This window comes from Lathamus discolor, chromosome 1, assembly GCF_037157495.1.
Source record: "Lathamus discolor isolate bLatDis1 chromosome 1, bLatDis1.hap1, whole genome shotgun sequence".
Taxonomy (NCBI): Eukaryota; Metazoa; Chordata; class Aves; order Psittaciformes; family Psittacidae; genus Lathamus; species Lathamus discolor.
The window spans coordinates 42,696,665-42,712,448 of NC_088884.1; the positions used below are offsets into that span (position 1 = coordinate 42,696,665).

Here is a 15,784-nt window from a genome sequence, read left to right on the forward strand (position 1 = left end):
TGGTACTTTTGAACAAGTTCCAAGAAAGAAAGCAAAGGCAAGACTGTAGTGCAAGAAAGAATTTCTGTATTCCTGATTTCCTATTATTTTCTACATGATTAAAGGTCCTAATATTGCTTAAAAAATTGACAAATTGTATTTTTTTGATCTCCAACAGAAAAGGTGAATTAGGAATAAGTACTGATTAAAATGATTGCAAGTTGTGATGTCAGCCTTTCTTTTTAACCGAAAAATCCTTTGAACATATATTGAACTGATGATGCAAACATAACTGATACGATTTGTCAGGTTGATTACTTTACTTCCCTTCTTTTATTGTAGATATTTTGTTGGAGGATGTCACTGATGGAGCACTCCACAAAGAAGGTCATAGCGTGAAAATTTTAGTCGCTATAAACAAGGGCTATAGTCGAGCCAAGGTAAGTCTAGATGCAGAATTATATAGCTCAGGCAAACCTTGCAGTATAGGAACTCAACTCAGACAGGAACTGAAAGGAAATATCCTAAAGATAGCAGCTCTCTGTCATCCACACTCAATACAGTTAGGCACTCTCTATAGACTAATGTCATATGGCCTCCTTCTGCTTCTGTGATGTACCAGACACTACCAATTCTCAGTTTAATTAGTAACAGGATGTTCTGAGACTTACTATCTCCATTTAAAAGTTGTTACAAATTAGACCTATACCTCGGACCCCTTAGGGTGCAACCATGAATATGCTGCTGAAGTAATAAATTTGGAATTGCATTATCTGTATTACAAAAATTATAAATACAGGGCAACTTTTATTTATATTCAGCTCTTTATAAACACAGATGCAACCAAAGAGCAGAATAACATACTGCATTTCCTTTCTTACAAAGATGTACTAAAGTAATATCATCCATAGCTGTTTCTGGCACACATATTGCTGACAAAGTTATAACATCACATTGCAAATAATGTTATTTTTCTTCACTGGGAAAATTATGAAGCTAATTAGCACCGTATTTAGACCATTTTCCAAAAAACCTTTCTTTGCAGGATCAAAAAACACATACATATCTGATAGGATCAATTGGAGTAAGTGGAAAAACAAAATGGGATGTTTTAGATGGTGTAATCAGACGCCTCTTTAAGGTAAGACACTGAAAAAAATAGCTCAACTATGATTTTAATTTCACTCAAGAAAAATCTGTATCTTTGGGTTATCTTGCCTAATTTTTGTTATGTTTTTTGATATGTCAATAACAACACCACTATTAAACTTTATTCTTAATATTCATGTTCATTTTTCATTATTTTTCTCTATTGAATGTGACTGCAAGAATCTCCTTGTCAAGTGACTTCACCTGTACTGAAATATTTTCCAAACTCTTTTCATTCAATAACCATTTTTATTTTTTACATCTTATGTTTTCATGTTACTTCAGGAATATATTTTCCGAGTGGATCCGACTACTAGCCTGGGTTTAAGCTCTGAATGCATTGCTAGCTATTGTATAGGGGATGTAATTAGAGCCCATAGCCTAGAAGTGCCTGAACTGCTGCCTTGTGGATATCTGGTTGGAGATAATAATGTCATCACTGTGAATCTGAAAGGTAAAACCCCAAGAATATTTTTGCCGATAATATAGAATTCTTTACTGTAGTCCCCCATCTCTTCATACATTCTTTCTCACACCTGACCTTTATGTGTTTTGTCTCCAGTTCAAGGACACATTTATCACCTAAACTCTCTGTATGACATTGTACAATACCTAACGCAGTGTGGCATTTTGAGGCCGATCTAAGAATATCTTTGTGCTTCTCTGCCTGCGAAATCACAGCAAAGTACAAATTTCTGACTATAGGAAAAAAAATAAAACTCAAAAAAGAGATTAAGATGAGAAATATTTATACCTCACACAGTTATGCGGGAAAAAGCTGTAGGGATTTACTGTTGGAGTGGAGGGGTGCCTTGAGAAGAACTACGCATACATATATGTGACAGCCGGTAACCCTGTGGCTGTGACTTTGACCTTTTTTTGTAATGGTTGCCTGTAGTGTCTGAAACACACATCTTTGCCTCACTGAGCCTTCTCTTCACATTTACTTTGATTTCATCTCTCCCACCCATCTTGTGCCACTCAATGTGTAATTTTTTTTGCACTGTGGAAGGATATAAGTATTTCCACAGAAATGAAGTCCTTCATAGGAATTTGATTTAGGCAATCAATACCTTACTTTGAGCATACCACCCTCAGGTGCTGGCCAAACCCATACCTACCTTAGCAAGGATGAAGACAGGCCATTTTTCGTTTCTTTTGTTCCCAGGAGTGGAAGAAAACAGTTTGGACAGTTTTGTGTTTGACACGTTAATTCCAAAGCCAATTACCCAGAGGTACTTCAATTTACTGATGGAGCATCGCAGAATTATTCTGTCGGGACCCAGTGGCACAGGAAAGACCTATTTAGCTAACAGGTTGGCTGAATATATTCTAACTAAATCTGGCAGAAAAAAAACTGAGGATGCAATCGCAACTTTTAATGTAGATCACAAGTCAAGCAAGGTAAGTTACAGTTGAAAAGATAACCTATTTCCCAATTTGTAGTGATGATGCAAAGCAGATCCTATTAATTGGCATGCTGTTTTGTTGCTCAGTTTTCATTTCCTCCTATAGAATTCAGTCTCAAATACCAGTGAGGAATAGGGACAAGACCTTTCTGTTCTAAACAAATCACTGAAGTACTGTGAGGAAATTTTCTCTTGCTTGAGGAAACCCATGTTAGGGATAGCTGCAGTCAAGTTCCTATATAAATTAAATTTGTAGATTGCAATTCCTGTGTCAGAAAGCTAGATATGAAGTAATACTCGTCTAACTTGCTTTTTATAATGATAAGATCAGTTTATTGTTAGCAAATAATTTAGAATGGGGATCACTATCTTGGGTTCAGCTTCTTAATCAGCACTGTAGAAATACAACTGCTGCCACTGTTTCTGGAGTGCGTTGGTCAGGAAGTTGACCATAATAAAATTGCCTCATGCATCATGTCACATTCCCAGTGATTTACATTGTTCAGATTATCAAGCCTCTAGATGGCTACTAAGCTAGCCACAGATAATACTATTCATTTCCTGTCCTAAATTGGGTATACTCCTAACTTGGTACCCAGGGAAAAGAGAATGAAAGGTTTTGCCCAGAGCTTTTTATTTGCATAGAACAGAATGAATATTAGCATAATATAAGAAGGAAGAACATACAGATCCCAAAGGGGCAAGAGTACCATTCCAGTAAAAACACTGCTTTTCACTGTCTTTATACAGTGGATTTGTGATGACATTTACTTTGTCAGGGAATGTGTTTATCTTTTATTTTTAAACCACATACATTTATAATGAAAATTGTTCCACAAAACAGCAAGCTTTTGGATTTCTGGTCAATTGCTTGTTTGTGGCTTTGTTTGGGGTTTTGATTTTTTTCTTCCTTTTCCTTTGTTTCTGTTAAGTTTTATATGGAACTTTTGAGTTTGTAATAAAAAAGAAAAACCAACATTGTCAAATACCACGTGTTTGAATAACACAGATAGTGCTATTCCATGGAAGGAACCCATGTTGTTACCCTAGAGACATCTGATCATAAAAAGAAAAAAAAATCTTTCTTGAAATAAAAGATCTCATGTTCGCGTTAAAGAGAAATGATTCTGCTATCCCTGATACAGAAAGTAAAACAGCAATAGGAGCTTTGTTCATAATACTAAGCATTCCTAGCACTGACAAAATTACATACTGTCGTGGTTTAAACCCTAGAGATACAGCTGTAAAACTTGACTAATCCAGACCCTCAAGGGCAACGGTGTTGAGAAAAGCATCAAATGTTTTGATTATAGAAAGCTCTCTTTTACTCCAATGCTAAACTGCAGCCAGACAGATAGCTGAGAGAAAAGAATTTACCCAGTGAATTTTATTATGAGGTGTGATATAGTATCCCCAAAAGGTCAAACAGATTTTCAGTGAGAGCGGTGAAAGGTGATATCTGAAGGAGCAGTTCAGTATGCCTGAATGTTGTGATAATTTGGGGGGGAATTGGCATAGAAATGTATGAATGGAGGTCCAACAGTGTGATTATCTCAGCCCATTGGAAATGGCATATTTTATTGCAAGCTGTTTTCCTCTTGATCAGATATTTTATCAGCAGGTTTCTAAGGAATGCATCCACCAAATAGTCATGTGTATGCTTCAGTCACTTGCCTTATGTTTAGTGCCTTTGTTTTTCCCAACATGTGGCTTCAGTGCTGCTTTAAGAAGCATGCCTTCCTGCATGTGCTGATCCAGCTGAATTATCCATAGTTCATCTTCTTCAGCTTTCTGAAAATCTTTTCCACTGAAATTGTATCTATGGTCTAATTGGATTTATATTTTCTGCTTTGTTTTTTGTTTTGTTAATTCTGCTGAAGGATCTGCGACAATACCTAGCAAACCTAGCTGAGCAATGCAGTGCTGACAACAATGGTGCTGACCTCCCTGTGGTCATAATACTTGATAACCTCCACCACATCAGTTCACTTAGTGACATCTTCAATGGTTTCCTCAACTGTAAATATAATAAATGGTAGGTAGTATCTCCTGTCCCCTTTCATACACCTTTTACAATTAAAACAGTAAAAGTTATTTGTTATTTTGCAAATTAAAATGTCCCAGTGGAAACTTAGGCTCCCATGGGCTGTCAGCAAAACCCTTGTGTGTTTCAATGATTTTAATCCTCTTCAGCCAGATACTTAGGTGTCTGCTTCTTTTATTTATAAGACTCCCATGCATCTCAGTGAGATAAAAACATGCTGTAGAATTTATGAATGTACTTGAACGCTTGACTGAGTTAGGGTCTTATCCCTTTCACCCTGTCAGATCACACTAGCTCATTACTACCATAAGGACAGCTTATGGGAGAGTAAGAAGAAATGCCCTTTATATTAGTGGAATCTGGGATGCGTGGGAACCCATGAGCTGTTCAGCCTGGAGAAGAGAAGGCTGCATGGAGACCTCATAGCAGCCTTCCAGTATCTGAAGGGGGCCTATAGGGATGCTGGGGAGGGACTCTTCGTCAGGGACTGTAGTGACAGCACAAGGGGTAACGGGTTCAAACTTAAACAGGGGAAGTTTCAATTGGATATAAGGAGGAAATTCTTTCCTGTTAAGGTGGTGAGGCACTGGAATGGGTTGCCCAGGGAGGTTGTGAATGCTCCATCCCTGGCAGTGTTCAAGGCCACGTTGGACGAAGCCTTGGGTGAGATGGTTTAGTGTGAGGTGTCCCCGCCCGTGGCCGGGGGGGTTGGAACTAGATTATCTTGAGGTCCTTTCCAACCCTAACTATTCTATGATTCTATAACTGTGCCATGCAGAAGCATCTGTATATCAGACAGGCTTGCACTTCCTACAGTTTGCCTGCAGCAGTGCAGAAGTATGAAGTTTGCTGACTGTTGCTGCCAAGAAAGAATAAAAATAATGTTCTCTGTAACTTTTACTGGCCTATAACATAGGGTATTTCCTCTGTTAAAGTGCCATCATAGGGACTTCCCTTCCTAAAACCACTGCATGCTCTGTCTTAACCCATGAGATTCACTGGCTTCTGAAATAAAAACTGCAAGTCTACTGCAAAATTATGAGGTACATGAGGACAGGGTTGCCTCATTTATTTTTTTAATACAGATGAGTTCTAGTAAACCACAAATGTGCAGAGAGGGGTATCGTACAGAATAAACATTAAAAAGGGCACCTCGGAGATATTTTAAATCTAAGACTATAATGCATTAATTGGCCTAGTGCAGATAATAATATTTTCTGCATATCTGAATGGATTCTCCATCAAAAAAAAAACCCACTACTACTTTTCTCTTTTCAGTCCCTATATTATTGGAACCATGAACCAGGGAGTCTCTTCTTCACCAAATCTGGAGCTGCATCATAATTTCAGGTACATTCACTCTTTATTTGCTGTGGCTATGTTTGCACAGTTCCCTGCTTCTCAGCCCAGTTCTTCAGCAAACATTGACCTTTTATCTCATCACAGCAAGGTATTTCAGCTTCTGTGTCTTTCCTGTATTGATGGGTCTGTGAATGGTGTTGGAGAATGATGAAGGAAATAAATAGATACTTTCCAGCATCTCTAGCAAGTTGTTGAAGACAATTGCATTCTTGCATTCCATTTGTCTTCAGCAGTGTATTGAATTCCTGCTGAAACCTGTAATGTTTGTGGTGTAGGAGTGGGTTGTAATTTAGTTTATTGGAGCAGTTTTATACTTCCTGACTAATAAGACTCAAGCTTTTGACATTACTGTCATCTATATGTTATAAGAAGAAATTTTGTATTTGCTATTCATTGTGGCTTGACATTTATCCTTTCTACCCAGGTGGGTGCTATGTGCTAATCACACAGAGCCTATTAAAGGTTTCTTGGGCAGATATCTAAGAAGAAAACTGATTGAGACTGAAATAGAACGGAGCATGCGCAATAATGAGCTCATCAAAATCATTGACTGGATCCCCAAAACATGGCATCATCTCAACAGCTTTTTGGAAACACACAGCTCTTCAGATGTAACCATTGGTGAGTCTGTTGGTGCAGTGCTTTGAAATAAGGATTCAGGCTGGACATTTTACAGATTTGTGAAGGATATATTATGTTTTTAAAAGTTGTCATCACTCAGTGTGAAGTATAACATCAATGTGGGGAATTTGGCTGGCTGCCAGCAAGAAGGAAATGAAAATGGAAAGTTTAATGAGAGAGTATGTATTTCCTGGTACTTCTGCCTTGGTTACTAATGACTTTTAAGTAAAGTATCATAAATTTTAAAAGATAAATTTACAAAACTTACCTCAATAGGAACTTCCCTAAGCTTTTTTTAACCCTGCTTTCACACTACAGTGAAATTACAGCAATAAAAACACTTGGACTTGAGGTCTTTTAGTGGAACAGCTATGTTAGCAAAGAAATCACTTTTTTATATAGCTTTGCTTATAAAACTTGTGTTAATCAGGCCCTAGAACTGGATAAAGAGACATTAGTTCATTTTTAATGAAAGTAAATACTACTATTTTAATTCTGAGAAGTTTATTTTTAATGTGTTCCCTAGTTCTACTTTTTTTAATGCAAAACTTGATTTTTCAGGTCCCCGCCTCTTCCTCCCTTGCCCTATGGATGTTGATGGCTCCAGAGTGTGGTTCACAGACCTCTGGAACTACTCCCTGGTGCCATATCTTCTGGAAGCTGTGAGAGAAGGACTTCAGGTATTTCATTTGTTTCCCAGCAATTTTTTTTTAATTCATTTCATAGGTTTTCTCTAAGCTGGTTTTAACCAATGCATCTAAGTATGAATGCTGTTCCATTTTGAAGAGGAAAATTTGTTGAGGGATTATAGAAATCAGCCTTGAACTCCTTTTGACCTACTCTTGCTCTGATGTATAATTTGGCTTTGTCTACTCCAACACTGGTATGTCTTGTATTTTACAAAAAAGGTTTCTCCTTTGTGACTGGAGGAAGGTTGTTCCTTTACCGCTGTTTAAAGAGTTCCCAGCAATGCTAAATACAGCTGAGATTGACTCCCTAAGTCAAGGCAGTCTCAACCTATTTCTTCATGGATGAGTGAATAGCCTCTACACAGGTGCAAGAAAATAGCTTTGGTCTGTATAATCCTCTGCCGTCTGTGTACATGTGTAGGCACACAGGCTTGTGGGGGAAAGCTTGTGAACAAGGATATTTTCACCATTCGGGTGAAGAAAAGAAAGTTTGTCTAACCAGATTGAGATCATTTACTCTTTGGATCTGCTGAACATGAAGGTCTTTCCTTGCCCTTACATCTTGCAACCCTACTAGTATATCCATAGTTTTCTTTTTCATTTTTTTCTTTCTTTGTATGGGTTAAGGTTCCCTTATGACTGTAATTCTCATTTTGGATAACAGTGCCATCAGATCACTGTGCTTCACAGTTTGGTCTATCCTGTCCTTTCCTGAGCTAGGTGTTAGCATCAGTTCAGTTGATTGTTAATGAACCATTAAAATTTCTTCTACTTTAATAGAAAGAGGGCTACAGATAGATTTGCTTGTGGATAGCACTGTGAGCTGTCCATATAGGTTAAGATATGAGACCATACCACAGTTTTGGAGCAAATCTAAATCTTGATAATAATCCTTTCATCTTTGGTTTTGTTTTTTTTTTTTTAGTCTTAATTGGCTTTCTCCCATTTCTTTCATGCACTGCAATTCTATGTCCTTTGAAAAAGATACTTTGTGGAAAATCTGTTTTTTAGTTTTTGCCATACATGACACTGAAAGAAATTACCGCACAGTGCAGAGGGGATTGAGGACTAGTCAAAGAACTATGTAAGCAGCTGCAGTTTCTTTATCACCTTGTGTTGACATAGTGATATACTGATGCAGTGAAGGTTTAGAATCTTGTATGTTGAATATCTCACACTTTCTTAAAACTGCTTATCTCTCTAGGAATTATAGATTGTTTATGCCTTGTGCAAAAAAAAAACCTGCCAAATATCTGATAGAACAGCCACAGTGAGATCAACAGTGCCTGTTTAGACCAGCTAGAAAATTGCAGTGATATTCTTCTTCCTCATATTTTCCCAAGTATACAGAGTACCTGCTTAAATGAAAACTTCAATTCTGGAGCAGAAGATGGCAGCATATAGAAGAAAATATGTTCTTTCGTGAAACATTCCAATTTTCAGCAGCTTTGGATAGCTTCCATTGAATAACTTTATTAATAATAAACAGAAATCTTTTACATGTTATAATTAGATGTTCCCAGAACCAGAGGTGGGTAGAAAATGCCTTTCTAGCCTGGTACTTTGCAAAATCACTTGTCAGACACAGAATTTACAAGCTTTGCTCGAAATTCCAGAAAAGATTTCATCACTGTTAATCTCAAATGAGGGTAAGTGCTGCCCACAGCCTGCAGTTAGCCTGCTACCTCCCTGAGAAATATTTCCTCTTGGCTTGTTTAGGCACATCACTGTTATAGCAGCCTAGCCTCAGTGTAGGGCAGAAGGAGTCGGAGTATCTTTGTGCATGATATAGGGAACTTGGCTCCCTAACCTGGAGCTCTGATTCAGCAAGTGCCTGGGAGCAGGTGTTGCAGTCATAAGCACAACTCATCTCTGTGGCTTTAGCACTGAAATCCTTCACTGTTCTACTGCTTTTAGGAGTGCAGCCCATCTAAATGCTCCATGAATGTATACCCTGCCAATATTATGCTGTTCCTTGGATTGCATGATGCTGTTTGAGCTGGGGAAAATCACAGAAAGCTCCCTATCCCAATGTGTCATTGTTGTAGCTAAAGGAAATCTGTAAATCCACAACCAAGGGGCTCTCAGTTAACATGTCGCTTGTGAACAGCAATGCAAAGAAGGGTACATTTTAGTGAAAAAGCTACCAGACCTAAACTTACAGTATTCGTATTATACACTATTTCCTTCCTCTGTCCTCTTTCAGAAGCCTTTTTGTTCTTTATAGTGGGGAAATCCCGTCCTTTGTGAATTTCTTCTCTTAACCCTATGAAAGATCTCAAACTAAGGTATGGGCAGATGTCTGCTTCTGCAGCCCATTTTGCTAGGAGAACAGAACAATCTGCACTGGCAGTTCCTAGTTCACTTCAAACAAAATCCAGTTTACTTGAATATTTTAGGTAGGTCTGAGTTAGTTTCACTGATACGCCTTAAGCATATTACTTGAAGGTCTCGTTTCGCATTGTATCAGGAACTTGTGGCTCCCACTGTTGCCTACAAATATCACTAATTATGGAGCGTTTTTCAACTTGCAGCCACTCTGTACTGAAGAAGCATTAATGGAGATGAGGACTTTTGAATATCGTATCATATCCAAGTGCTGAGCACATCTGAAAGTAGACCACTTACTAAAATGGTGTAGATGGTTTTGATTACTTTTGTTTGCTGTTGCAACTGGTGCTGAAAAGACTATAATGTGTACTCTTAACTGTGTTATATCCATAATATAGATGTACGGTAAGAGGGCACCCTGGGAGGATCCCTCCAAGTGGGTAGCTGACACCTATCCATGGAGCTCTGCATCTCTACAGCATGAGTGGCCATCACTACTTCAGTTAAGACCAGAAGATGTTGGTTATGAAGGTTACGCATCAGCAAAGGAAGGAACAACCTCAAAGCATGTTCCACAGACTGATACAGAGGGGGATCCCTTGGTAAGTTTTACAGTTTTGGGAAAAAGCTTTTCAGTATATACTTCATTGTCACATGCTAAGTTTTTACACTGTACAGTAAAAACAAGTGTCTACTTGATCCAAAATGGGCTTTTGAAATGAATCCTACTGCAATTTTTAAAAAATGTTGAAAATAAAAGGAAAGTCTAGCAGGAAGGCAGGTATCACCATCACGTTAATATGCCCCTAAATTGTTTTCATTTTTCATCTGCCCCATAAATTATTTGGTCTCCATCTTCATAATGTTTGGGAACCATTTTTCAGCAACCTATTAGTCAGTTTATTCTAAAAACACCTTACCAGGCTGGACAGCCCTTCATCTACATTCTACAAGTGAAGGACTGAGAAAAACACATTATCTAACTTGTCTATCGTAAAGAATTTAGTGGAAATGCAAATTAGACAGCCATCCTTCCTTTCCTCAGAACATTTCAAGATAACCAATGACTGAATAACAGTCTTAATGTAAAAGGTTTGCAAGTGTGGTGGTATTAAAAGATAAGAGGTTGATTTCCCTCAATGCCGTGTATTGTTTTATTTAAATATGATCCCAAATGTCTGGGTTTACCATTGTCTCCTTGATAATGGACTATTAAATTGCATATATTGAACTGCTATTGTTGTATAGTGCTTTCTCTATAGACTGCCTTTATCACAGCTCAAAATACCATTTTAGAGGATTGTACTTCTGGAAGTACAGCAGCCCTTGAAAAAAAGGATTTTTTCAGAGGAAAATGCATTTAACTCTTACCAGTGCTAAGAAAATGACTCCACAGCCTCACTGAGGAATTTAATATCCAAAACCAGATCTTGCATCCTGAAGAAGTGTAGAAAATCACCTCATTTGATCACCTGTCTCTTATTCCATAAGCTTTGGGATGACTGACCCTGTGATTTGGGCTGCCAGTGAATGTATTGGCCAGGCTTCTAGCACATATGCATACTATGAAAATACTTGGGCAGCTCAAGTTCAGTGTCCCATCACCCTTGCTCCCTGCGCACTGGAATCAGTGTCTGTATCTGGCTAAATATCTGTGACTTGAAACTTGTGAATGGAGGGCTTCTCCTCACTCCCAGTGGAGCTCACGGGGGACAGGCACTGCACTTGTGGAAACAGGATGTGCAATATGCAGGCTGTACTGCACACCCATCGCATGTATTCTCAAGCATGAATACCCATTAAACCTTCAGCAAGAGCTATCTCATAGCATTAAAGGGTATTAAACACTGTTCAATACCTAGAGAAATCTTTGCAAGCTGTGCGGGTTGAAACCACAGAGATGCAAGGATTACTGAGCACACTGGGAAAAGGGGCTTAACACACAAACACACAAACATACCTCTTTCTCTTTGGTGTTTCATTGCCTGCTTTTGTTGTAATGACAGCATATTTGTTCCTTGAAAAACACTAAAGCAATGTCAACATTGCTTGCAGCTCTGAGCATGCTGGCAGAAGCGGATGTTTTATAAATAAAATCCTGATCATTACACAGAGTTAGGCATCAAGCATCCAAGTAATTATCTGTGGCTTAATGCTGCCTTCTGATGATTTTTCAGATGGGTTTCAGGTTATAATAAACCCGAATTGTGTAGGTGCTCTCCTCTCCTGGGTAGGAGGATCTGTTGCTGCTCTTCTGCTGAGGTCAGCCCCTCAACAACAGATGGGACTCTTATGAAGCAACTGGCCTCAGTTCACCCCTCTTTTGCTCCCTCCCCATCTCTCACTTATAGAGGGGGTATGTTAGCGTGATTGTGTTTTCAGTTGCTTTTCCAATGTAGCCTGTCTACACCATCCAAAAATTATCTGGAAGCTTGACTGTCTCCAAATATGGGCCCAGATGTCCAGCTGTGATATGGCTTACTTCCCCTGCTGGTGTTGCAGCTGCAGCCATTCTCACCCCTGAATTAAAGAGTTATTAGGCAGCTCCATTGTATCCCTCTGGCTCTTTGGACCTTTAAACTTCTATTTAAAGACCACAAGGCAATGAAAAGGGTGTCAGGAACTGCTGCTGACACCCTGCCCTTTCTGAAATCCTTTTGTATGGTCCCCTCAGCTAGATACCAGCACACCTCATACAGCAAGGGAGCTTAATTAAATTTTAACACAGTCACTGCAGCATTAAATGAGATGAGATTGTGTAAACATCGCTTTCTTCTTTCAGATGAATATGCTAATGCGGCTTCAAGAGGCAGCCAACTACTCGAGTGCACAAAGCTGTGACAGCGATAGCACCAGCCACCATGATGACATTTTGGATTCATCCCTTGAATCAACTCTCTGAAAGGGACAAACCTTGGTGGAGGATTATGGTAAAATCTGTTTCCACTAGACCACTGCCAGTATTAAAGCAGCACGCCGAGGTCCCTGAGTGAGAATGGTGTGTTGTAGGTAGGCAGGAGACCTAACTCTGCAAAGTCAGGAAGAAAAATTGAAGTGGAAAGCTTGAATTAGTTTAATTTCAAGGCATTTCAATACCTATGGAGCCAAGTGAGGCTCCATTTGTCAACTGGAAAGGGCCCTAGACCAAGGGCATCTAAGCAGATTGCACACGTGTTAGCCAAACTGGAATTTATTTTTTTTTCTCTTTTCCTCTTTCTCTCTCTCTGTCTCTCTCTCTCTGTCTCTGTGTCTCTGTACAAGTTTACAGTGCAACTTCTTCTGGTTTTGGGTTTTTCTTTTTCCTTTACTTTACCCTGAAGTGCTGCATGAACAATGCAGTCTTCTAATTCTCTTCTAACCTCTGTTGTGCCACATGGTGCTGGTCACAGGACTGCAGTGGTGTTTGTGTTGTACGCTACTGCCCATTCCAAAATGAGTCAAAGATGATGATAGTAACTCAGAAAGCACAAGCAGTATTGTGCAATCACCAGAAAACATGACTGTGATATGCTGGATAAGTGCCAATTTAATTCTAACTGCCATGGTCACGGTGATGCGCTCCATCAAGTTTTTAGTATACAAGTCACAGATTTTATAAAGTTGTTTTTACCACAAAGGTCTTTTTTAACCACCTGCCCACTCCTTAACAACAGTTTTATACCAATTATTAACCAACACTGATTAAAGGCTTTTTAGGGCTTCATTTGTTTGAGCCTTTTCAGTGAAAGAAGGAACATTTCTTATGGTGCTGTCTCACTGCCTTAAAACAGATTTCTAGAACAGTTTTACAGTTGGTTTAATTCCTAAACCATTGGTAATTTACACTGTTTTTTTTTTTCTTCATTTACTAATGAGAAAATGTCAGTTAACACAGTAGCCTCATATCTGTATATCATGATTTTTTAAAGTAATGGATAGGAGAAAGAACAGTTGCTATATAATATTTTTATCTTGTGAATAGATTGCTCTGCCTACCCTCAGAAATACACAAGGAACCCAAACCCACTTCCACTGCCACCTAAATGCTGAGAAAATCGGCTCAAATCCATTTGGTCCCATGGAATGGAATTTTTGGAGGATAGATGTTTTGAATATTTATCCAGCAGAGCTGGATGCACTTGATGCAGCATGAGCACAAATATATGGGTTTGTTTTTTTTTTTTTTTCCTTTTTCTAGTTTTAGCATGTTGTTTTGATTGCTATTGTTGTACATGAAGAATTCAGCATAAAAGAACACTGAAGCAGTGATGTCCACTGTGGAAGAGGAAGAGTTTATACTGTAAAAGTGGGTTGGTTTTGCACAGTCTACGGGGTGGGTATTGTAAATATTGAAAAAAAAAGAAAAAAAGGAAAAAAGAAAAAAAAAAGCCTTGCACAAATCAAACTGAAAGCAAACAAACGAACAAAAATAATGTATTCTATTCTGTTGGTGTTAAGAGATGTTTCACTTGCTGAGATTTCCTGTATGTTGCAAACAAATACAGAATGCAAACCTTAAAAGCTGTTATTACCCAGTGTGTTTGTCCTGTATTTACAGTTGTTATGACTATGCAGGAGCTATCAATGCTACAGTCAGCATGTTTCAATATCTATACAAAGCCAATACATTTTTTTGGGGAAAAAAAAACAACTGAAAACATTTTAAGTGCATATGTCATGGCAGGCTATGACCATATTGCGTTCAAACTGCTCAGAATAATCGGAAACGCTCTTTTACCACAAGAGGGGTCCGGTTAAAATAGGTGCATATTAACAAGAAGGTACCTAAGGGCTTTGGCATTGTGTAGACATGCACTGTACACCTCCATGGATGTTACCTTCAGGATGTTTTTGGTGCTATTAACTCTGTGGCCACCCCGTGGTCACTCGCTGTAAAACAAAGATAAATCAATGCAGTTTCCAAATGGCACTGAGCTGCATCACTGAATTTAGAGGTTCCTACACGGTGCTATTGCCCTAATAAAACTCTTAACTGATTTTATGCGTATAGGATTCAGTCAGACCAACATCATGCCCCTCAAATCTGGATCCATTTCGCATGCAAAATGTCAATCATACACCTTGACTGAGTCAAAGAACTAAAGGAAAGCTGCTCTTTCCTGTACCTGTGCTCTGAGCAAACCTGCAGATCTTTTCCTGCCATATTTAATACGCAAACACACGATATTACATATACAAAACTTCCTGCAATACATCTCAGTGAGTCCACCTAGTTTACAACTCAGAAATTGTTTGTGAAACATTTGTCTGTACACATTTTATATTTTGTACATTTTTGTTGTAACATATCATGTAAATAGACAGAAACAGTGAAATAAATCATCTGAAAAGTTTTGTAGTCTTTGTAAAGCCCTAATAATAAGTATTTGGTGTCATCGGACTTAACTGGATGATGTATTTTCTATTGGTTTATTGTTCCTCTAGCTTGTAAACCAGCTTGCGTATATTTTTTTGCAGGTGTGCGCACTGTATCTGTCTAAATTATTACTTTGCCATTAAAGTGGAATTATTTATTGAAAACACAGTCTGGTGTTTTTGCAGTCAGGACCACTTAACGCTTAGATACTATTTTAAATATAAAAACATATAAACAAACAGACAAACCAAAGGATGTGATTTTCTGCATTCAGCAGAACTAATCTCTGTAGAAACAAAATCAAGTACTGTTTCTAGTTCCGATGATTCAGTATGATTTTTGAATGTTTGTTTCCATGGTGGGAACAAGTTGTGCAGTTCAGAAACAACTTTATAATCTCCCTCTCTCAAGATTGTGTTTACATACAAGTTTAATGCTTTCAATGGTGCTTTATCTGTACAAAACTAGTGCAGTTTTGTGCCTGATTTTCAAACTTGAAGGGCTTAAAGCTACTTCCTCAGCAGATATATATCAATATATTTTAACAGAACCCAAAGAAAGAATTATATTAGTCAGCTAATCACAGACTTTGAGGACAGAAGAGATCATTATGATCCTGCAAGCTGTAACACCTCAGCTCTAAGTCTCAGCAGCAGGTCTGTAATTTTCTCCTGAAATTGTCATGTCCCTGGAAAGAACTTTAGACGTAACAGTATGGAGTAGAAGCTCCAGCACCTTGCTGTCAATGTGACTAGCTGTTCACTGAGAGGGGAGGGCTTTTTTAAGGGCTTTATTTGCAGTTAGGTCTTACATATTTCTTCCTTTTCAAGGGAAATATACCCCA

The 15,784-nt window shown here is 38.4% G+C and overlaps 1 protein-coding gene across 2 annotated transcripts in view; it reads left to right on the forward strand.

Moving 5' to 3' along the window:
• The window catches only part of NAV3 (neuron navigator 3), a 265,118-nt gene extending 250,014 nt beyond the window's left edge, over window positions 1-15,104 (forward strand). For both annotated transcript variants that reach the window (XM_065669303.1, XM_065669312.1), the window contains 10 exons: window positions 322-419; window positions 1,025-1,120; window positions 1,414-1,582; window positions 2,297-2,532; window positions 4,418-4,572; window positions 5,860-5,931; window positions 6,368-6,564; window positions 7,126-7,244; window positions 9,983-10,186; window positions 12,367-15,104. In XM_065669303.1, coding sequence (XP_065525375.1) covers window positions 322-419; window positions 1,025-1,120; window positions 1,414-1,582; window positions 2,297-2,532; window positions 4,418-4,572; window positions 5,860-5,931; window positions 6,368-6,564; window positions 7,126-7,244; window positions 9,983-10,186; window positions 12,367-12,486 — 1,466 coding nt within the window. In that variant the 3' untranslated portion in view covers window positions 12,487-15,104. The remainder of the gene's footprint in view (window positions 1-321; window positions 420-1,024; window positions 1,121-1,413; window positions 1,583-2,296; window positions 2,533-4,417; window positions 4,573-5,859; window positions 5,932-6,367; window positions 6,565-7,125; window positions 7,245-9,982; window positions 10,187-12,366) is intronic.
• The last annotated feature ends 680 nt before the right edge of the window (window positions 15,105-15,784 follow it).